At 39.5% G+C, this 25,662-nt stretch overlaps 1 protein-coding gene and 1 pseudogene across 1 annotated transcript; both read left to right on the forward strand.

Moving 5' to 3' along the window:
* The first annotated feature begins 4,128 nt into the window (after positions 1–4,128).
* Positions 4,129–9,502, forward strand: LOC144573769 (uncharacterized). Its single transcript, XM_078323518.1, has 2 exons — positions 4,129–6,537; positions 9,203–9,502. The coding sequence occupies exons 1-2, from the start codon at positions 4,129–4,131 to the stop codon at positions 9,500–9,502; spliced, it is 2,709 nt and encodes a 902-aa protein (XP_078179644.1).
* Positions 9,503–22,526: 13,024 nt separating this feature from the next.
* Positions 22,527–23,761, forward strand: LOC144573770 (expansin-A4 pseudogene; annotated as a pseudogene).
* The last annotated feature ends 1,901 nt before the right edge of the window (positions 23,762–25,662 follow it).

Consider the following 25,662-nt stretch of genomic DNA (forward strand, 5'->3'; position numbering starts at 1 on the left):
ATCTTGGGTGCGTGCTGATTTGTTTCTGGTGCTTGATTTTGACGGCCGAAGGGCGAGATTTGAAACTTGGTACCGGCCGTTTTTGCTAAGCCTCCTCTGTGATTTTTGCCTCTCTCGGTTAGTATGCGCACCCTTGATTATTCCTTGATTAATGTTGTATTGAACTGCGGCTTGTGCGGGTTGTTGATTTTCCCGGCAAGCTGATGCACTTGGCTGTGTTGCCGTGCTTTCTGACCTGTGCTTGCTCTGTTTCGGGTTCTGGTTACCTTGACCTGTTGCCTTGCTTGTGTTGTTTGGCTGGGTGTTTGCCTCTGACCTGTGCTTGCTTGTTGTGTATATTGTGCTGGTTCTGTGTTGATGCTGTGTATATGGATGGTGTGTTGCTGACTTGTGTAGGTGACTGGTACCAGTGTACCAGTCCCATGGATTTCTGGTACGGTGTTGATCTGTGTTTACCAGTACTTGAACTGACAGGGACCAAATGGTGAATTTGGGGAAAACTTGGGGTTGGATGCGAAAAATGTAGGCCCTTGTGAGATTAATTAAGTTCTAAGGGCTAAGGTGCAAAATTATATATTTTATTGGGCTTGGCCTTTTACTTATTGGGTTCGGCTGAATTTTATTTGGGCTTGGGCCCTTGCATAAAAAAAAAATAAAAAAAATAAAAAGAAAAAAAAAGAAAAGAAAAGAGATTTAATAAGATGACATTTGGGCTCTCGTTCTGCTGGGCCTATTTTCTAATTTATTAATAAATTGGAACAAGGCTTGGGCCTTGATATTAATGGGCTTGACAGAATTTTAAAAGGATATCAAAATTATGGTATTTGGAATTATTTCCAAAAGGCGTAATTGTCGGATATAAAACGTGGCTTTTAAAGTTTAAGTTTTATGAGGAATCGAATTAAAATCGAATGCTTACGTAAACTTGAACTAGCTTGGGAAATGATTATACCGTCCAGGGTCTGATGCCTCGATGATGACTCATAACATAATTTGAGCAGATACTATAATAACCCGATTGGACACCTGTATGATCCCGAAACAAACCTAATTAAAACACCAAACACATTAAATGAAAATAAAAGTTTCATAAAAAGTTTTTTTTTAAAGTTTAAATAATTCTTTTAAACATTTTTCGAACTTGTACAAAAATTCGTTGCTAATTAATAAAGGACAATTAATTAGCAACGAAAAATATTTGTTATGGACTTAGATTCGAAACGGCTAATTAAACGTAGGGATTTAATTAGTTGTAAGAAAATAACAAACTGCGCGACTTAGAAATAAAATTAGTTAGGAAAACACGTAAAATAATTAAGGGTCCTATTTTAAAATTTTATAAACGAATAACACTTCTAGAATATAAAATAGCTTAACTATATTTAAACGAATTATAAAATTCGCAACAATCACATAATTAATAGATTTTATTTAAATAATTGCCTTAAGAATTTTAATTGTAAATTAACGTTCGAAACCGAATTTCGAACCCTTTTTAAAATTAATTATAGTCTGATTTAAATAAATCAAGTAGATAGGAAACTAAAATATATTAGAAGTGGAAGCACGTATAATTTACCGTAACTCCCGAACAATTATTTATTACGAATATTTCGACATGTGAATTTATACAAGCGATATATCTTCAAATTAAATCGTTAGAATATAAATTTAATTAGGATTAAATTAGATTAAACTAGACCAAAGTGAATGATCAATAGTTGACAAACTTGTAAATTAAGATTAATGCTAAGCTTGATGACATGAAATTAATTAAATAATATATGCCTAATCGAATCAATCCGACTGACTGAACCGGTAAATTTATAAAACCAAAGTAAGCGAGAAATCGACTTGTACATTAATTGGGACGAGGGTTAGAATAAAAATAGCGTAGATTTTAATTAGTTTAAATTACGTGATCACAGATCAGCCAACTCCGTACGAGTCCGACCCGTGGGCCGATCCGACGGACCCGCAGTTCGGAGCATACGCGGAGCGCGCTGATTATTAGCGACAGAGACTCCAGCCCCCTCAGGTGTGGGATATCTGAATTATTTTCTTTCGTGGGCGTACTCTTACCAGTCGATCCATCTGACCTGACATCCGCACTTTATTTTTAAGTAGTTGCATTAAAACTTTAGAGTATGTTTATCCTTTCTGCACTGTATGTAGAATTGCATAAACCCTGAAAAACTCGAATTTACTGTATTTTAAGAGTAGAGTAAGTAAATAATATTATATATATATCTTATTAGAATATTAGGTTATTAGTTGTCTTCTTCTCGTAGAAGACTATATTATTATTTTACGTGCATACGCATGCATTGGTGAGAGCAGAGCAGAGCCGAGTGACTTCGTTCCATCTTGGTGTCACTTGGCATGGGACGGCTCGACAGCCACTGAGCTGAGGGTCACTTGATCCTTGGATGGCTTTAGGACTATATTATATGTATAAACCTTGATTATATCATTTTTCGATCATTTTTGCTATTTGACGTGAGCAGTTCCGATCTCGAGTTCTGTGGCACGGACGATTCGGGATGTTTCCCACGCCTACATTAGGAGCTACATGCCTAGAACGGGTTACCCCACCACGGTTCCGATCTCGAGTTCCGTGGTGGCATTTTTATAACTTGAGACTGCACAGTTCCGATCTCGAGTTCTGTGTAGGTCTGTTTTACGCTACCGCATGGTTCCGATCTCGAGTTCCATGGCGGATTTTGTGATTTGGTGTGGCGGGTGTTGGTGTGGCGGGTGAGGGCACAGTTCCGATCTCGAGTTCTGTGGCCCTGGTGATGATATTTTTACGACTTGCATTGTATGATTTCTCCTATTGAATATGTTTGGCTTATGAATCGTCTAGGTGAGATGACACACCGAATTTTGATATAACCATCGGCTAGTGTGCAGTTCTTGTGGGCAATGCGCGATGTCATTAGGCAACGTGTATCATTGTTCCCTGATCACAGTCCTTGGATTATATTATTCATATTCTTTTTGGTAAAGGTATAACCATCGGCTAGTGTGCAGTTCTTGTGGAGCAATGCTCGATGTCACTAGGCATCGTGTATCATTGCACTCTGATCACAGTCCTTGGATTATACTATTCGATTTCTTTTGATACTATTGGCACGGCACGGGGTGATTTACTTTATCCGTATTATTATTATGGTTATTGTATTTGGGCACACAGTGCAAGGAGTACTGGATTCCGACTTGATTATATCCGATATTACACCTTGATTTTATTTTGGGTTTATTCCGCATGTTGGCATAATAGAATAATCGCATCATGGCATCATTCAAAAGTATTATAAGTTATAATAGATATTTATATAGGTCCACACATGTGCATATTTTTAACTGTATTCATTTTATATATAAAAGTGCTTTGACCGTAGAGGATCCCTGAGGGGATAATTATGGGTCACATACTGGGCGATTCGTCGCTCACCCACAAGTTGTTTCGTGGGTTTTAGGTACAGATTCTGGCGGTCCGCAGTAGGAGATGTCCCCGAGGGCCACACCACTTGACCTAGTTAGGGTTAGGCTTTTGATTAGATTTACGAGCCCCGTATTTCCTGTATTATATATACGGGCTCAATAGATCATGTATCCCCTTCTATAGATGGTGTCATTTGGATCCGAGATGGATCAGATTATATGTTATGTATGTGTATATTTATTTATTTGCTATGTGACTGATGCTTGATACTTATATTATTTTGCTTCCGCTGCTGTTGGATTTATTATTTATGATTAGCCTTGCGTGCTTAATGATTAATTAAGCACGAGGCGAGGTTGATCACACCATAATCCAGAATTTCTGGGTTGGGGTGTGACATCCTTAGGGTGGTATCAGAGCTCAGCTTACCGAAATCCTTACAGGCTGAGCTGGGTATCACTCGAAGAAAACCGAAACCAAGCATAGTCACATGCCCATGATTAAATATATTTATATGCATATACACATATATATACGAGTCAAAGCACTTTGAGCAATACCTTTCAAACGAAAAACTTGCATATAGATACTTATGATCGAAATTCCCTCTAGTCATACGCCCCATCTCACACGTATCATGGATCTTACATTTATTGTTACTATTGATTTTTAGTGGCACCATGGACGATGATCGCGATCCACGTTCGCGGCGCCGTAGAGCCGCATCTCAGCCGCTTGAGCCCCACTCGGAGCTCTCGGTTGGTAGCGCGGGTAGCCGAGCTGGCTCCTCGCAGGCTGCTGGCCGTATGGTATACCAGGCACCACCACCACCCCCGCCTCCTTCCCCGCCCCGCGGGGGTGGACATTTCCGTTCACCTACACGCTCTCCACCACGTAGGCATGGACCGCGTGGACCACCGTCACCACCCCGTGGTGGCATGGATGCTGCACAGCTCATGCGGCAGTTCTTCGAGGGTCTGGCCCAGTTTGCGGGTCAGGGAGCTGTTGCGGGTCGCGACCAGCGCGATCCTTTCACCCTAGCCCATCGGGATTTCATTCGTATTCACACGCCCCGGTTTGACGGGCGTGGTGCTTATACCGTAGCTGAGGAGTGGCTCGCTGCGGTACAGGAGACACTTCGTCTTGCTCGATCTCCTGTGGACTATCATACTGAGCTCGCCGCTACACTCCTTGACGGAGATGCCCGTCATTGGTGGGCCTCACGGCAGCCCCAGTTCGAGCACGAGGGCCATGAGGGCCCTATACCTTGGACATGGTTTACCACGGCTTTCCGCGCCCGCTTCATGGGTCAGGCACGTCTGCGGACCCTTAGGCAGAGCTTTGAGTCTCTCACTCAGGGCAGTTCGACGGTGCGCCACTACGGGTCCCAGTTCATCAGTCTGTCTCGCTATGCCCCCGACTTAGTGGCAGACCCGCAGGATCGCCGCTTGCGTTTCATCGAGGGATTGCAGCCCTCATTTGCACTGCACACGACCGCCTGTCCGAGCACGACCATCGATACTTTGATAGACTACGCAGAGTCGATAGAGAGACTCCAGCACCAGCATCGGAGTGTCCGGCCGAGGACTGATTTCACCGCCTCCCAGGGACGAGGGAGGGTTGTTCCCTCCCAGCAGATGGTGAGGCAGCCCCAGTTTCAGCCATTCCGTGGTCCGTCAGGATCAGCAGCTCCTCGCCCACGCCCGGGCACCTGCTTCATCTGCCAGTCTCCCGATCATTGGGCATCCACATGCCCACAGCGTTCAGGTGGTGGCCAGACATCTGTCCGAGCTCCCACTGATGGATACAGAGGCCGCGGACAGTCTGGCTTTGGTCGAGGTCATAGTACGGTGCTTCCCCGCAGCGGAGGCGGCAGCACCCCACAGCGAGGCGGTAGGTTTGGATCTGGAGGTGGCCGCGACTCTGCGCGCATCCATGCTACATTAGGGGAGGAGATTCCAGCAGCCGAGACATTTGGCGGGGAGGTACTACCAGATCCCCCTACCTCAGACGAGCAGATGCGTGAGGGCGTGGATCTCATCACTGGTACGTTATTCATATCTAGTAGTCCGGCATACGTACTTATCGATACAGGCGCTAGTCATTCCTTCGTATCAGTTAGTTTCGTTCGTACGCATGAGTGGGCTACCGAGCTCAGGGACTGCGCCATGGAGGTACAGACGCCCCTCGGGAAGCGAGTCTTGGTAGACAGGATTTGCAAGGACCGCAAGGTCCGAATCGCTGATAGGGACCTAGCAGTAGACCTTACGGTATTGGACATGAGTGATTTTGACGTACTGCTAGGTCTAGACTGGTTGGCCGCGCATCACGCTGTAGTCGACTGCGAGAGACACGTCGTACGGTTCGGTCGACCGAACGAGGTTTCGTTCGTCTTCAAGGGCCGAAAACCAGGGACAGGGATTCCTGTTATATTCGCGCTTCGAGCGACCCACTTACTCACGTCTGGATGCAGCGCGTTTCTCGCATCCGTAGTCATGACTGAGGGCGAGGAGGGAGATAGAGATTTAGATAGCGTACCGATAGTGAGGGAGTTTTCTGACATATTTCCGGAGGAGCTACCGGGGATGCCCCCAGACCGCGAGGTTGAGTTCTGCATAGAGCTACAGCCCGGGACTACACCAGTTGCGCGAGCCCCCTATTGCATGGCACCGGCCGAGCTCAGGGAGCTCAAGACGCAACTCGAGGACCTTCTCGAGAAGGGCTTCATCCGACCGAGTACATCTCCATGGGGAGCTCCTGTCCTCTTCGTGAGGAAGAAGGATGGATCCCTTCGTCTCTGCATCGACTATCGAGAGTTGAACAAGTGTACGGTGCCCAACCGGTATCCTCTACCGCGCATCGATGACTTGTTCGATCAGCTACAGGGTTCACAGATGTATTCAAAGATCGATCTGCGGTCCGGATATCACCAGATGCGCATTCGGGCGCCCGACGTTCCGAAGACCGCATTTCGCACCCGATACGGACACTACGAGTTCCGAGTCATGTCCTTCGGACTGACGAACGCTCCCGCCTACTTCATGAGTCTCATGCACTCAGTTTTTGCAGATTATCTAGACTCGTTCGTGGTAGTATTGTCACACCCCGCGGCCACGGGTCGTAACAGTCCCCCGCCGTAAGCATACAACGCCGTGTATGCTTACAAGGCTACTCACATTTCAAACCAAACAACAAGCAATTCAAACAAGTTTCTAATATATATATCAGAGTACACAGTCTGGTCAGCATATAATACAACAAATGTATCTCATCCGGATACCAACCACGAGGTCTACCCTAAATCTATACAACAAAAGATATCTAGGGTCATATACTGGTAAGCTACTAAGGCCTACTACTCTCGTGCCTCTCCGGAATCAGTCGCACCAATACCTGTAAAATAACGGGGAAGGTGGGGGTGAGAATAAATTCTCAGTGCGAATTTGCCACATTTGAATTATTGGACTTGCAATCAAACTCTATATTCAATAATGAAACCCAAACAACAACAATGCAAACAGTTATATAAGAAAACATAAATAACAGAATGCCACTACTCGACAACAGTTAATCAACCTGAAACACAGTTTACGGAATTTCCAAGATGAATCTCAAACACAACATATATTTTGGCTTAACTCGATTCCTAACTCAGTTCAGTAGGGCTTGTAGCAATTACAGATGTTCTTTCGAGCTGAACCTTTATCAAACCCACATCTGTAGGGTTACTGACACCTACAGATGGCCAACCGCTGGACCCTTTATCTGACACCCATCTGCAACCGCTTGGCTTAACAGTTTATTAAGGTCTGGTTCAAATCATGTAAAGAAAATCCACTTTAGAATCGTTTCCAATATTCGTCATATTCAATCGACCGTTCAAATGCATTAACACGTAGGAAAATGCTACCGAGCCATAGACGTTACACAAGTCAACCACGATTTCCAATCACACATCTCATAACATAATCACCCTCCCTCGTCCCAACCGGTACTGGGAATATCGAGGGCCGTTCACCTAAGGCCATTTAGGATCCTGGGAATCCAAGTCAGCATACAGCCCGACTTGGCAAATTAATTGGATCCAAGTGCTTAACTTCGTAAATCCATTCACACACATATCAATTCCACTCGTGGTGACTTTAAATCAAAATCAGATCACAATAGATCGACATAACCTATAACCATACCAGTATGCAAATCATTCAATTCAGATCAATTCGAGTTTAATTTGATTGGGCTATGCAAATGCTCTACGCAATTCAGTGATGCAATCAATGATATTCAACATGACAAACGAAAACACAGTTTAATTCCTGAAAATAAAGTATCAAACAAGTCCAAGAATCCCGCACCTTAGTATGCCGAGCGTACCGCTTAATTTAAGGATCGGACGTCTCGTATTGTCTCGCAAGTTCTTGCTCGACCGAGCCTACACCTATATTATACGTATACTTGGTTTAACATTGGTTCAGGATCGAGAGGTTTACTCGAGTTACCTCTAGGGCTTATACCTTCTCTAATCAATTCCTATGTTTTTGGTATCAATTCGTTCGGTTCCTTATTTCTTACCAAAATCCTCTAAAACCACACAAGATCTCATCTAGGTCCTCTGGACCATACAAACTCTCCATTTGGTAACCATCAATCACCGTTTCACTACTTTGGTTCTCGGTTCAATTCAATCCACCGTTTGGTTAACCCTAATTTGGTCAAAACCTCAAATCAGCCGTTAAATGTTCTAAAAATTCACGATCAGGAGGCAACCCTACCGATTACAAGTCTAATTGGTCGGGTTAAGCAACTCAAATCACGATTATGCCAACTTTCAATTTTGGCACGAAACCCTAGAAATCAGATTTCATAAATCGGAAGAAATCGGGAAAAAGATTGGCAAACAAACTAGTAAGGAGTGTAGAGGAACTAGTCCTCGAGAAATTCGAACACAAATCTCGGGTTTAAAACGAGAATCTGAGAAATCGAGAAAATTCGAGGTTTCGAAAGCAAAAAGGAGAGAAAGAAATACCAAATAGAAGGGTTCGGAGAGATCCTCGGCTGCTTTCTCGGTTCCAGACTCGATTTCTCGCAACAATCGGGAGTCTGAAAGAAACGGAAACTCACGGGCTCTTTTCCTTCTCTCTTGGACGAAAATAACTTAAAAATGGGGAAATGATGAAGTGAGAGAGAGAGAGAAGGTTGGATTTGAGTTTTAGGGCAAAAATCACCCTGAGTGCGGATGCCCCCATCCGCACTGCGGGTGGCTTGACCCGCACTCGGGACTTAGAAAGTTTTCAGACCAAAATCAAGAAAATCCGAGCCTAGTGCGGATGAACCCCACCCGCACTGCGGATGGACCCTTACCCCACTGCGGATGGACCCTTACCCGCACTGCGGATGGACCCCATCCGCACTCACTACTTACCCGATTTTTGGACCAACACAGAATTTTAATGAGTGCGGATGCACCCCCACCCGCACTGCGGATGGACCCTTACCCGCACTGCGGATGGACCCTTACCCGCACTGCGGATGGACCCCATCCGCACTGAGCCTATAATGTTCTGAAATCTCGAAATTTCGACGCGATTTCAATTCACAATTAACTTACTTATTTAGGGAAACCTTAATTAAGGTTTAAACTTCCATTTTATTAACACAATTAACTTGATTCTTTCTTTTAAATCATTTTAATTTAATTGTAAAAATTTCGTAACGTAACAAGTATTTATCGATGACATTTTGGTCTACTCCAAGAGTCAGGAGGAGCATGCCATGCACTTACGGATGGTGCTACTGCGACTTCGAGAGCATCGGCTATATGCTAAGTTCTCGAAATGCGCCTTCTGGATCGAGCGAGTTGACTTCCTTGGACACGTGATATCCCGAGATGGATTAGCAGTCGACCCGCAGAAGATATCGGCTATTACTGATTGGCAGGCCCCCACGAGCGTCACGGAGGTACGGAGTTTCTTGGGGTTAGCGGGCTACTACCGCCGCTTCGTCAAGGACTTCTCACGACTTTCCCTACCGTTGACTCAGCTGTTGCAGAAATGAGTCAAGTACGAGTGGACTCCTGAGCGCGAGAGCAGCTTCGAGGAGCTCAAGAGTCGGCTTGTTACAGCACCGGTCCTAGCTATGCCTATCTCTGGTATGGAGTATACCGTCTACACTGACGCCTCTCATTGTGGATTAGGATGTGTTTTGATGCAGGATAGACACGTCATTGCATACGCTTCGAGGCAGCTGCGCAACCATGAGAAGAACTACCCCACCCACGACTTAGAGCTTGCAGCTGTGATCTTCGCGTTGAAGATCTGGCGTCACTACCTCTACGGTGACAAGTGCAAGATTTACACGGATCACAAGAGCCTCAAGTACGTATTCACGCAGAAGGAGCTCAACCTTAGGCAGCGGAGGTGGCTCGAGTTGATGAAGGACTACCAGCTGGAGATACTGTATCATCCGGGGAAAGCCAATGTGGTGGCAGACGCCTTGAGTCGCAAGAGTCGAGGCAACATGGCGGCGATGCTTACACAGCAGCATCATCTACTCGAGGACATGAGGCGACTGGATTTGTGGGTAGCTCCATCTGAGGAGCTGATAGGCGAGGCTAGCAGTAGCCGCGAGATAGTTATGGCTTCATTAGTGGTGCAGCCGACCCTGATGGATGAGATACGACAGGCTCAGAGCAGTGACTACCGACTTGAGAGGATTCGCGCCACTGTCACGTCCGGACGGAGCACCCCGTTTAGGGTAGACGAGGAGGGCGCCTTGAGATTCCGTGACAGACTATGCGTTCCGGACACAGCTTCACTTAAGGACAAGATCCTTAAGGAAGCACACGACTCAGTTTACGCCATCCATCCTGGCGAGACGAAGATGTATCAAGATCTGAAGAAATACTATTGGTGGAGGAACATGCGTCGAGAGATTGCACTCTTCGTGGCGAAGTGCTTGACCTGTCAGAAGGTTAAAGCCGATCGTCAGAGACCTCCAGGACTCATCCAGCCTCTCAAGAAATCGGAGCAGAAGTTCGACATCATCACCATGGACTTCGTGACTGGTCTACCGAAGACCAAGTCAAAGGATGACGCGATATGGGTCATAGTTGACACTTTGACCAAGGTGGCTCACTTTATCGCCTTCCGATACGGTTTGACCGGAGAGTAGATGGCCATGTTATACATGGTGCACCAGCACAGGTTACATGGCGTTCCGACCACGATTATCTCTGATCGCGACCCTCGGTTTACCGCTCGGTTCTGGAAGAGCTTTCACGAGGCTCTCGGGACCGAGGTCGTTTTTAGCACCGCCCATCATCCGCAGACCGACGGACAGTCCGAGCGTACGATCCAGACGCTAGAGGATATGCTCCGAGCGTGTGCACTGACGATGCGAGGCGACTGGACGGATCATCTGCACATGGCAGAGTTCTCGTACAACAGTAGTTACCACACGAGTATCGGCATGTCGCCGTTCGAGGCTATGTACGGACACCGAGTTCGTACTCCTGTTTGTTGGGGGCCTACTAGCGCGATTCGCCCTACCGTACCTCAGCTGATTGAGGAGTGTGCGGATAAGGTGCGAATTATTCAGGACCGGCTGAAGGCGGCTCAGGACCGTCAGAGGAAGTACGCAGATCCGAAGCGTCGAGACTTCAGTATGGAGGTAGGCGAGCACGCCCTTTTACGAGTGTCTCCCCGCAAGGGGGTCATGAGGTTCGGAGTCAAGGGCAAGCTAGCACCACGTTACATAGGCCCGTTTATGATTCTTGAGCGAGTAGGTAGTACCGCATACCGACTTGCATTACCCCCGTCTCTTGCTGGTGTACACGATGTCTTTCACGTATCTCAGTTGCGACGCTACATGAGAGGCGAGTCACATGTGTTAGAGTACGAGCCGCTACAGATGGCTCAGGATCTGACCTACGAGGCCCGTCCGATACGCATTCTGGATGCACAGGATACACAGTTACGGAGACGGGTTATTCGCCGAGTGCTGGTGCAGTGGGAGTATCATACTCCTCGAGAGGCGACCTGGGAGCTCGAGGATGAGATGCGAGAGCGATACCCTCAGTTATTCGTCTCGGCAGAGTAGTCCCATGACGTTCGGGACGAACTTTTTATTTGGGGGGGAGGTTGTCATATCCCAAAATGTAAAACGGATTTAATTTGCTAAATTAAATATTACGCTCAAATTTAAATTTCGTTAATTAGTTAATTAGAGGACCTATCAGATTTATCTGACTGAATTAAAAACGAATCTAAAATTTTGAAATATAAACTAATTTCGAACTTATGTATATTAAGAAAGAAAATAAACCAAATGATTATCGACTCTTGTAAATAAATAAATCTATCCAGTTCTAAATTAAGAAAATAAATATACAAATGTTGTACAAATAACGTTATATAAAAGCTACGTTCATTTATAAGCTATAGAATTTGATTTGGATAATTATATACCTGCATATACTAATTAATATTAAATAATTCGGATCCTAAAGTCAAATTTTATACACGTAAAAAAAATATATATATATATATTAGTACGACTTTATAATAAATTACGAAGCCTCGATTCAAAATTTTATAAACGTTGCGGATCTTATGAATTGATTGAGGCAAATTAAATCTCTGAATTAATTGAACCGTTGATCTAAATCACGATGCACGAATCTTGACGAAGGGGATTTTAAAAACCCCAACTCTCCTTCTCTCTCTTTCGCCCCCTGCCCTTGGGTCCCGATGCCTCTCTTTCTCTCTTTCGTGGTGCCTCTTCGGAAAACCCTAAGAGAGGCGATGCCCCTCTTTTGCCGTTGCGCGCGGCGCCGTTGTCTCCGGTTCACCTGCCCCTGTCGTATCACCTCTGTGCTAGACAACTTTGGCCGCACGGCCTGTCAGGCGGTTCTGACGCCTTTGACCTACCCCTCGTCCCTGTTGCGTGCTCTCACCGGTTATATAAGTCTCTCTCTCTCTCTCTCTCTCGTTGGTTTTCTGGTTCTCTCATGCTCATGTGTTGAGACTTTTGCTTGAGTCTCTCTCTGTTCTTGCTCTTTTCCTCTGATCTGTGAGAATCTGAAACCTTAATAAGAATTAGGGTTTTCTTGTGAGTGTGTTCTGGTGTTTGCTTGTTGAATCTTGGGTGCGTGCTGATTTGTTTCTGGTGCTTGATTTTGACGGCCGAAAGGCGAGATTTGAAACTTGGTACCGGCCGTTTTTGCTAAGCCTCCTCTGTGATTTTTGCCTCTCTCGGTTAGTATGCGCACCCTTGATTATTCCTTGATTAATGTTGTATTGAACTGCGGCTTGTGCGGGTTGTTGATTTTCCCGGCAAGCCGATGCACTTGGCTGTGTTGCCGTGCTTTCTGACCTGTGCTTGCTCTGTTTCGGGTTCTGGTTACCTTGACCTGTTGCCTTGCTTGTGTTGTTTGGCTGGGTGTTTGCCTCTGACCTGTGCTTGCTTGTTGTGTATATTGTGCTGGTTCTGTGTTGATGCTGTGTATATGGATGGTGTGTTGCTGACTTGTGTAGGTGACTGGTACCAGTGTACCAGTCCCATGGATTTCTGGTACGGTGTTGATCTGTGTTTACCAGTACTTGAACTGACAGGGACCAAATGGTGAATTTGGGGAAAACTTGGGGTTGGATGCGAAAAATGTAGGCCCTTGTGAGATTAATTAAGTTCTAAGGGCTAAGGTGCAAAATTATATATTTTATTGGGCTTGGCCTTTTACTTATTGGGTTCGGCTGAATTTTATTTGGGCTTGGGCCCTTGCATTAAAAAAAAAAAAAAAAAAAAAGAAAAAAAAGAAAAAAAAGAAAAAGAAAAGAGATTTAATAAGATGACATTTGGGCTCTCGTTCTGCTGGGCCTATTTTCTAATTTATTAATAAATTGGAACAAGGCTTGGGCCTTGATATTAATGGGCTTGACAGAATTTTAAAAGGATATCAAAATTATGGTATTTGGAATTATTTCCAAAAGGCGTAATTGTCGGATATAAAACGTGGCTTTTAAAGTTTAAGTTTTATGAGGAATCGAATTAAAATCGAATGCTTACGTAAACTTGAACTAGCTCGGGAAATGATTATACCGTCCAGGGTCTGATGCCTCGATGATGACTCATAACATAATTTGAGCAGATACTATAATAACCCGATTGGACACCTGTATGATCCCGAAACAAACCTAATTAAAACACCCAACACATTAAATGAAAATAAAAGTTTCATAAAAAGTTTTTTTTTAAAGTTTAAATAATTCTTTTAAACATTTTTCGAACTTGTACAAAAATTCGTTGCTAATTAATAAAGGACAATTAATTAGCAACGAAAAATATTTGTTATGGACTTAGATTCGAAACGGCTAATTAAACGTAGGGATTTAATTAGTTGTAAGAAAATAACGAACTGCGCGACTTAGAAATAAAATTAGTTAGGAAAACACGTAAAATAATTAAGGGTCCTATTTTAAAATTTTATAAACAAATAACACTTCTAGAATATAAAATAGCTTAACTATATTTAAACGAATTATAAAATTCGCAACAATCACATAATTAATAGATTTTATTTAAATAATTGCCTTAAGAATTTTAATTGTAAATTAACGTTCGAAACCGAATTTCGAACCCTTTTTAAAATTAATTATAGTCTGATTTAAATAAATCAAGTAGATAGGAAACTAAAATATATTAGAAGTGGAAGCACGTATAATTTACCGTAACTCCCGAACAATTATTTATTACGAATATTTCGACATGTGAATTTATACAAGCGATATATCTTCAAATTAAATCGTTAGAATATAAATTTAATTAGGATTAAATTAGATTAAACTAGACCAAAGTGAATGATCAATAGTTGACAAACTTGTAAATTAAGATTAATGCTAAGCTTGATGACATGAAATTAATTAAATAATATATGCCTAATCGAATCAATCCGACTGACTGAACCGGTAAATTTATAAAACCAAAGTAAGCGAGAAATCGACTTGTACATTAATTGGGACGAGGGTTAGAATAAAAATAGCGTAGATTTTAATTAGTTTAAATTACGTGATCACAGATCAGCCAACTCCGTACGAGTCCGACCTGTGGGCCGATCCGACGGACCCGCAGTTCGGAGCATACGCGGAGCGCGCTGATTATTAGCGACAGAGACTCCAGCCCCCTCAGGTGTGGGATATCTGAATTATTTTCTTTCGTGGGCGTACTCTTACCAGTCGATCCATCTGACCTGACATCCGCACTTTATTTTTAAGTAGTTGCATTAAAACTTTAGAGTATGTTTATCCTTTCTGCACTGTATGTAGAATTGCATAAACCCTGAAAAACTCGAATTTACTGTATTTTAAGAGTAGAGTAAGTAAATAATATTATATATATATCTTATTAGAATATTAGGTTATTAGTTGTCTTCTTCTCGTAGAAGACTATATTATTATTTTACGTGCATACGCATGCATTGGTGAGAGCAGAGCAGAGCCGAGTGACTTCGTTCCATCTTGGTGTCACTTGGCATGGGACGGCCCGACAGCCACTGAGCTGAGGGTCACTTGATCCTTGGATGGCTTTAGGACTATATTATATGTATAAACCTTGATTATATCATTTTTCGATCATTTTTGCTATTTGACGTGAGCAGTTCCGATCTCGAGTTCTGTGGCACGGACGATTCGGGATGTTTCCCACGCCTACATTAGGAGCTACATGCCTAGAACGGGTTACCCCACCACGGTTCCGATCTCGAGTTCCGTGGTGGCATTTTTATAACTTGAGACTGCACAGTTCCGATCTCGAGTTCTGTGTAGGTCTGTTTTACGCTACCGCATGGTTCCGATCTCGAGTTCCATGGCGGATTTTGTGATTTGGTGTGGCGGGTGTTGGTGTGGCGGGTGAGGGCACAGTTCCGATCTCGAGTTCTGTGGCCCTGGTGATGATATTTTTACGACTTGCATTGTATGATTTCTCCTATTGAATATGTTTGGCTTATGAATCGTCTAGGTGAGATGACACACCGAATTTTGATATAACCATCGGCTAGTGTGCAGTTCTTGTGGGCAATGCGCGATGTCATTAGGCAACGTGTATCATTGTTCCCTGATCACAGTCCTTGGATTATATTATTCATATTCTTTTTGGTAAAGGTATAACCATCGGCTAGTGTGCAGTTCTTGTGGAGCAATGCTCGATGTCACTAGGCATCGTGTATCATTGCACTCTGATCACAGTCCTTGGATTATACTATTCGATTTCTTTTGATACTATTGGCACGGTACGGGGTGATTTACTTTATCCGTATTATTATTATGGTTATTGTATTTGGGCACACAGTGCAAGGAGTACTGGATTCCGACTTGATTATATCCGATATTACACCTTGATTTTATTTTGGGTTTATTCCGCATGTTGGCATAATAGAATAATCGCATCATGGCATCATTCAAAAGTATTATAAGTTATAATAGATATTTATATAGGTCCACACATGTGCATATTTTTAACTGTATTCATTTTATATATAAAAGTGCTTTGACCGTAGAGGATCCCTGAGGGGATAATTCTGGGTCACATACTGGGCGATTCGTCGCTCACCCACAAGTTGTTTCGTGGGTTTTAGGTACAGATTATGGCGGTCCGCAGTAGGAGATGTCCCCGAGGGCCACACCACTTGACCTAGTTAGGGTTAGGCTTTTGATTAGATTTACGAGCCCCGTATTTCCTGTATTATATATACGGGCTCGATAGATCATGTATCCCCTTCTATAGATGGTGTCATTTGGATCCGAGATGGATCAGATTATATGTTATGTATGTGTATATTTATTTATTTGCTATGTGACTGATGCTTGATACTTATATTATTTTGCTTCCGCTGCTGTTGGATTTATTATTTATGATTAGCCTTGCGTGCTTAATGATTAATTAAGCACGAGGCGAGGTTGATCACACCATAATTCAGAATTTCTGGGTTGGGGTGTGACATATATGTAAAACCAGAAAATGTAATTGATTGCCTCGTGACAGAATTTATGCAAGGAAGAACGTTTTGAGACAAGAACAAGTGAATAAAAGAAACCTTTAGAAGAGAAGGATCTAAGATAAAGTGCCTGTTAACTGAAATCATTAATTTGAAGAGAAGACAAGACGCCGAAAATGCAAAAGCCAACATGCATAATTTATGTAAGAAGAAGAAAAGAAGAAGGCGAACAGAGAAGTAATTAAATAGTAAACAGTAAACAGGGGTAAAGTGGGGATTTTTGTGTTTTCAGAAAAATGTAGAAAACATGAGTCTTGTCAGAAAGGATTAGGTGTTGACTATTGACAATCTTTTTGTTTTACTTAAATTTTAATCTCTATTAGTGAATATTGATCTCTGATTTGAAAGTATTTTGATTGGTCATTAGTGCATATTAATATATGTTAATGATTTTAGAAGTTGAATAGGTTTAGTTTACATGTATGATTATGATTTCATGCTCAAATCAGTGATTGAGTGATATCATTTTTTTGTCCTCTGACTGTACCAGTACCCAGTATCAATAACCCTTCTTTGTCCTCTTACATAAAAATATTTTTTAACATCATGATTAAACCGGTTATCTCCACTATTAGTCAGGCTTCCAATGATTCTGCTCCTAATGTTTTGAAGGTATTTTGACATTTATATTTTTGTCTTCATCAATAATCAGTAATTCATGATTTCATGCTCATGGCCTGCACATAGGAAATTGAATAGAGTGGGTAGTTGTTGTAGTTTTTTTTTTCTTTTCAAGCTTTTTTCATTTTTTTCTGCAATTACTATTCATGTAATGTCTTCACTGTGACGTTTTTTATTAAAACAATCAACAAGTATGAATGAAACGGGCAAGCAACTGAATTATCTTAAATGGTGGTTACTGAGAGTAGGTAGTGAAGAGTTTCAAGTCTACTGTGTCGTACCAGTAAATCTGCTCAGTCGTACCAGTTAATTTTGAATCATTGGTACATACTGGTAAATAGAGAGAGAGATCTGTCAGAGGCATGGAAGGAATGTTACCATATGACCCACTGTCTTTTCGATATTCAAATTGTAAATAGCAGACTCCAAAGAAAGAAGCACGATACTTGACGAAGGGCAGAGAGGCAGGAAAAAGAAACGGAAGGATCAATGTGAAGAGAAATGGAAAAGAAACGGAAGGGTAGAGGCAGGAAAAAAGAAAAGGAACGGTTAGCACCTGATTATTTAGAGGCAAAATCGTCTTTTCAAGTTTTTTAATAATATTAATTTTAAATTTTAAATAGTTAAATGATGAAATGGGGATATAAATAAAAAAGTAGAGTTTTGATGGGGATATAACTAAATTTCGAATTATGATGGGGAAATATCAAAAAAGACAAGTTTTGATGGGGATATAACTAAATTTCTCTTAATTTTATGGTTCATGCATGGGCGAAGGAGAAAGGACCGTTCGGAAGTCTCCTTCCTTTATTGACTTCTTAATTTTTTCATGTATCCCCCTAATAAACTTCAATTACTTATACCTCTAAAAAATTTATAATATCATATTTGCCCTTTAAACTTGTAAAAATTCACATATCTATTCTATTCCTGAATTTTTCATTAATTTTAAATACATCAACCTTCTAAATTCATAATTTCAGCGTCTAATTGTCCACAGTCTTTTGTCCACCATTTGTCCACAGCTTTGACTTGCGCGAATACTGTAAAATTACTTCTACATGCTGTATAATTATACAATATATCACATAAAAAATATCAGTTAATCACAAAACATCCAGCAACTATTTGAAGTGGTCCCATGATAGTTAGAAAAAGATTCCAACTTGCACAACATGACAAAATAAATGTACTTTCAAACTGTACTTTCGGAAATTGCAGTTATAGGAAGTTATTGGCAGTTAGAGTTAGTTATTAGCGTCTGCACTGGGTTGAATCTTGTATACTGTAAAATTGAATTTTGTATACTGTAAAATTGAATTTTGTATACTGTAAAATTGAATCTTGTATACTGTAAAATTGAATTTTGTATACTGTAAAATTGAATCTTGTATACTGTAAAATTGAATCTTGTATACAGTTAAATTTTCAATTGAATCTTGTATACTGTAAAATTGAATCTTCTACATAGTAAAATTTACAATTGAATCTTGTATATTGTAAAATTGAATCTTGTATACTGTAAAATTGAATCTTGTATACTGTAAAATTGAATCTTGTATACAGTAGAATTTTCAATTGAATCTTGTATACTGTAAAATATATATTGTAAAATTGAATCTTGTATACTGTAAAATTTTCAAATAATACTGTAAATTTTCAATTGAATTGTCTATACTGTAAAATGTAAAAAAATGTAAAAAATGCTACATTTCAGTTTAAACTACAACCTGCAAATCATGTATACTGTAAAATTGCAAAATATAAACCATAAAATAATACCATGTATACTATAAAATTGCTAAATCTATACATACATCCATCATCACACAAAATCTGTTCACCACAAACAACATATGTTCAACACAAGATAAAAATATTCACCGCAACATTCAGAATAGCATAATAGCAACAAAAAAAAACTATGGACAAATAACTTTTACATTAAAAACCTCATGTGTTCATTGTTCGGATGAATAAGAAGTCTCATCACAAGAACAACACGTTCTTTTGAGATGTCATTCTGCATAATAATAAAATAAACAATGAAACAAATTCGATTTATAACAAATAAGAATTACAAAATAATCTTACAAGTTATTTACCTAACTGAAAAGCATATGCAGTGTAATCATGCATACAAACCTGTATCATACAAAATAAAACGCATTAAAGAGTACTCAAGTATTTCAACAGCAAAAATAAAAAGATACTTACAGACAAATAAGGATTAATGAAGAACCATTTATTCTTGACAGGCGTCTCAAATTGCATGACACTCAGAACCATTTCAACCAACTACAAAACAAACTATCAAAAACATTCAAATCAAAATCAATGATGTATCAAGTAAAGTAAAATTACTTCATATATCCAGTAAAATTACTTCATATATCAAATTACTTCCTGTATACTGTAAAATTACTTCATGTATCCAGTAAAGTAAAATTGCTTCATATATCCTGTAAAATTACTTATATATCCAGTAAAATTACTTTATATATCAAATTACTTAATGTATCCTGCAAAATTACTTCATATATCTAGTAAAATTACTTCATATATCTAGTAAAATTACTTAATATATCAAATTACTTCATGTATCCTGTAAATTTACTTCACGTATCCTGTAAAATTACTTCATATATCCAGTAAAGTAAAATTACTTCATGTATCAAATTACTCCATGTATCATGTAAAATTACCATAGACAATTGAGCTGCTACTACTTGAAAATTACCAGAGACGATTGTGCAATGTAATCAAACTTGAAAATCTTTCGAAATTTGTAGTAAATTTACCAGACACAATTAAAAATAGATCTCCAATCCCATTGAACTCAAAAATTCATGAAGAGCAAAGGTAAAACAAACAACAAATTGATGAAGGGAAATCAATGATTGAGGCTGCTGTTCCTCTTCGTTTGTCACCTATGCATTAATTAGGAAAATCAAAATTCAAAATCGGTTTGATCAAAAGAGAAAAGAACTGCATTTAATTACCTTGAGACATATATAAATCTATCAAAGGACGTGTAGATCAAATCCGGATTCGGATTCAGACCGCGATTTGATCTTTAACGGCAAAATCAAAGCCGTGTAGATCAATTCTACCTCCTTTCTTGCCCCGAAAAGCAACCCTCCAGTTTCAGCCCTAACTTCCCTCTTGTAAGTATTAGTACCAGTAGCAAGAGCAAATCCAGTCTCTGCCCCCACCTGTCGTATGCTCGTACTCCGTCGTTGCCACCCGTTTGGCGCTGTTAGGACCTTGCTTGAAAAGGATCAGTGTTAGGACCTTGCTGTTAGGACATTGCTTAAAATAATATAATAACAATTTTCAAAACATAAAGAAAAAGTGTCATTTCACTTGCACCAATCTTGTAAAATTCATCATTCAATGCTGTAACTTAAATAACAAATCTTATAAAAAATGTCATTCAAATTTTCAAACATCCAGAAACTTTCAATATGCACCAATATTGTAAAACTCATCATTCAATGCTGTAACTTAAATAACAAATCTTATAAAAAATGTCATTCAAATTTTCAAACATCCAGAAACTTTCAATATGCACCAATACTGTAAAATTCATCATTCAATGCTGTAACTTAAATAACAAATCCTACAAAAAATGTACTTCACATTTTTAAAATATCAAAATCGCAAATCTAAACTGGAAAATCACAAAATAGTAATATTTCAGAAAGAAATTTGTCAAAATATCATAAATCTACAGAAAATTATAAGAATAAGTGTAACCTTGAGTATGTGGATATCTATGTGCTCCCAATGATACTGGTAGCCGCTTTATTGATGGAAGTCTTATTCCCATCCCTTCCTTTGTCGCTAATGGACTTCAACACCAGCGCCTTCTTCATCTTGTCATAGGCGGTGTCGTGTAGATCTGGATCGAATAAGGGGAATGAGAGATCGGAAAGAGAGATCAGAAAGAGAGAAAGAGAGATCGAAACTTTTGTTTCTGTGAGAGAAAGAGAGATCAGAAAGAGAAAGAGATATTCAATTGAAAGAAGAGAGAAAGAGAGATCAGAAAGAGAGAGAGAGATGAGAAAGAGAGAAAGAAGAGAGAAAGTAGAGAGAAAGAGAGATCAGAAAGAGAGAAAGGAGAGAGAAAGAGAGATGAGAAAGAGAGAAAGAGAGAAGAGAGAAAGAGAGATCAGAAAGAGAGAAAGAAGAGAGAAAGAGAGATGAGAAAGAGAGAAAGAAGAGAGAAAGAGAGATCGGAAAGAGAGCTCGTTAGAAGAAAGTGGGGGACCGACAGTTAGAATTGAAGTTGGATAAGGTTGTGGACAGATGGTGGACAAAACTCAGTGGACAGAAACCTTTTCTCATTTCTTTTACCTTATAAAAACTAAAATAAATTAAAGCAAACTTTTGCTGGTATTTGAACAAGTTGAACTTGTCGCATGCTCCAGGATCAAAAGGAAAAGTTGTTGAATAAAAGCATATTGTTCGATGCTAGAAAAAACCGGTTCTATTCTCTTTGACGATTGAAAATAAGTTCTAAAATAGTTCAAGCCTAATGAATGGTGTTTCCGAGAAGTGTAATTGAACGCTTAAGGATAAAAGCGATAAAAAATAAATAAAAGACCAATACATTATTTTTTCTTTAGCTAAATAGAAGGGGAAAATTAATAGCCTGATCTATACATTTCATTTAATTTCTATATTTATTAAATAACCATCTTCAGCTAACTACTAGTACTGTCAGCAGCATAACCTGATTAATTAACCTAACATAATTATTTGTAGGCTTGAGATCTCAGCTTCACGTATCTGATTCTTACGTGTTGATTTTATTTAAAATAAACATTTTAAAACGTCAAAATTATGAATGAGAACCCCAGTTTGAAATCGCACTAGAAAAGATCTCGAAGGCCCAAATGTTCAATTTTTAAAATTAACTAATATTGGGCCGAACTCAATATTTTACAGGCCTGAATTCGGCCCTTTTGCATTAGTGTGGTTCACAAAAGATACGCTTTTGAGGATTTCCTTCAGAGGATTGAAAAATTGCCAAAACAATTGCTTTCTAAACGGACACAATTCAATTTCACTAAGCTAGTTATGTTAATTAATCCTAAAATTTGTATTGATTAAGTAAAATTAGGTTCTTCTTTTTATTGCATTTGCAAATCCATTTTCTGATTTTAATCCAATGGGTAATTTATTTAAGGAAAATAAATCTCCAATATTACATTTGAATGAATGCTCTTTACGTGCATTGAAAACAGGATTTTCTGATAAGAAAAATAGGAAACTTAGACGCAAAATCTTTGATTGACAAGATCATACATTATCTTGCAATCTATATAACAGTGACAAGACCAGAGGTCAAGAGCAATACAGAGCAAAAAGAAGAGAGAGCAAAGAAATATAAAATACAAAAAGATAATGGCAGTGTTTGTGTCTTCTTCTTTCTTGGTGCTTGTGGCAATGGCCATGATTGGAATGGTTGCCGGGCAGGACTGGGACACGGCATACGCCACATTCTATGGCGACATGTCTGGTGTCGAGACTATGGGTGTGTAATTAAGGATCCCTCTTTACAAATATTTATTTCTCTTAATCAATCAATCAATCATCATTTTTTGTTTTCTTACATTTGTAAACTCGTTAGAGAAAGTTTACTAACTAGATGTGTGTTTTTTGGATCAGAATCTATTGTAATCCGAGACCAATAAATAGTGACCATGAAATTCCTGCAATCCAAATCCAGTCGTCGAACTATTTCGAGATGCGTGCACGAAAAAACCAGATGTTTCGAGATGCGTTATTGAAAAAAATTAAACGACTGGATTCGGGATTGCAGCAGATTTATTTTCGTGTTTTTTTGTAAGATGTATTTCTTGTTTATATGTTTCTTTAAGCAGTTGGAAACATCATCCTGCTATTATTGATTCTTATTTTGTACCGCTTCAATACAGGAGGAGCATGCGGTTACGGTGACCTTTTTCAGCAAGGATACGGCTTGCAAACAGCCGCATTGAGCACTGCTTTGTTCAATAATGGCCAGACATGCGGTGCATGCTTCGAGCTTCAGTGCTACAACAGCCCTCAGTGGTGTGCACCGGGTACCATCCAAATCACAGCCACTAATTTTTGCCCTCCCAACTGGTCCAAACCAAGCGACAACGGTGGATGGTGCAACCCACCACGCAAGCATTTCGACCTCGCCATGCCGATGTTTGTTAAGATTGTCAAAGACTACCATGCTGGCATTGTCCCAGTGCAATTCAGGCGCATACCGTGTGTGAAGCAAGGCGGCATCCGTTTCTATATGCAGGGAAATGCCTACTGGAACTTGGTTTTGGTTTTTAACATAGCAGGGGCTGGTGAGGTGACCGATGTTTCGGTTAAGGGGTCGCAGACGGGTTGGAACCCGATGACGAGAAATTGGGGGCAAAATTGGCAAACTGGCGTGCAACTTCTCGGTCAAGCATTGAGCTTTCAAATCATGACTAGTGATGAGAAAACAGTTGAATCTGACAATATTGTGCCACAGAACTGGCAATTTGGACAAACCTTCCAAAGCTCACAGAACTTTTAAATCTTTTGCTTGAGGAAATATTATTCCATTGATTATTGGTTCTATTTTTTTTTTCCAATAGTCAATGAAATTCTGTCTGTGGTATGTTTGATTAATTTCATGAGATAGTTCACCTTTGCAATGTAATGTCAGAAAAAAAAAACTACCAAATTGTTAGTTAAAATTAAATGAAACAATGGGTGCTGCAATTTTGGAATACACCTGAAATAAAATAAATTTATTAGAGAAATTAGCCATATGGAATTAACTTAGAAGAGCTGTATGTCTAATTATGGAATTAATTTTTTAGAGAAATTTGCAAAGAAGAAATGCTGTCCTTCAAAAATAAAAAAGTATTTGCAGAGATTGTAAAGTCGTGAGGAAAATCGAACTCTCTTTAATTGAATTATCAAAATGGAAAAGACGGAAGAGAATCAGATTTGCTCATGTGAACTATCCAAGGAAACAAAAATTATGTTTCTGAATTACAAAATTAACAAGGCTCGTTACGGTGACTCAGATCTTAATTTATTCTAAAGGTGTATTATTTATTTATTTTTTTCAAAAGATTTAAAGATGAAGTCGAGCAGACTCCTTGAATAAAAACTTGACTACTTTTCCTTCAATAAAATTGCATATTTACAATTGTATTCCAATCTATACTTAAAAGAAAATAGTTATGTATTTTTTTTTTTTGGAAGGTTGTCGACAATGTATCGGTAATGATATACATTAAAAGAAAAATATTTACAATACACTCTTATTGCTTCTCTAATTGAAATAGGAGGAGGGTTCAAATGCCTCCATTTTTTGTGCCTCCACCGTGTCTCCATTTTTTAAAACATTAATAATTCAAAATTTAAAACTTAAAAGTCAAAATAAAACCGTTGGATATGATCTATATCATTTTATCTATGAACATGTAAAAAATTATGACATTTCAATTTTATTTTGATTGTCATCAAGAGCTTGTAAAAAATGCACTAATTTAGATGATTTCTAGACGTTGATTTTTGAACTTATTAATTCACATAAAAACAAAATTGAAATGTGATAATTTTTTATGAGCACATAGAGAAAATAACATAGAACACATCTAACGATTTTATTTTGACTTTTAAGTTTTAAATCTTGAGTTATTAAAGTTTTAAAAAATGGAGACATTTGAACCCTCCTCTTGGAATAGTTATGTAACTTTTTAATGTCATATGACATATACTACTACTAACCATTCAATATCCTTCTCTTATTGCTTCTCTAATTTCACAACATACATATCTGAGTTAGCACTATTATTTGGCTCATCTAAACACCCCCTCTAAGGGTGTGTTTGGATGCGTCAAGAATAGAGGCTATTCTAAAATAGCGGCTATTCGAAATAGCAATGTGCATTCAAACAATATTTGAAACTAGCAGGCCTTGTCTTGAAAATAAAGATAAAAAAATTATGAGGTACGAATCTGATGGAGATCTTTGCAAGCATTAAAAAAAAATCTCAAAAAAAAGAAATTACTACTGTTGAGGCTTGCTTGCATTTATTCTTTGCCTCATTCAAATACACTATTTTTATGTTGAATAGTAGTTCGAAATAGTCGCTAACTTGAGTTAGCAATATTAATTCTTTGCCTCATCTAAACGCATCCCTAGATGAATTAAGCAGCAGCGTCTATAATCTGTTAGAAGTACGTAGCGAGCATATCTTATGAGGATAAAATAAAAAAAATTATGAGGTACGTATCGGATGGAGATCGTTGCAGGCATTAAAACAAAATTCTAAAAATACCGTTGAGGCTTGCTTGCATTTATTCTTTGCCTCATCCAAACGCATTATTTTTATGTTGAATAGTAATTTGAAATAGTCACTAATCTGAATTAGCACTATTCTTTGCCTCATCCAAATGCATCTCTAGATGAATTAAGCAGCAGTGTCTATATATAATATGTTAGAAGAAGCGAGCAGGTCTTATCTTGAAAATAAGGATAAAAAAAAATTATGAGATA

This window comes from Carex rostrata, chromosome 22, assembly GCF_964058835.1.
Source record: "Carex rostrata chromosome 22, lpCarRost1.2, whole genome shotgun sequence".
Lineage (NCBI taxonomy): Eukaryota > Viridiplantae > Streptophyta > Magnoliopsida > Poales > Cyperaceae > Carex > Carex rostrata.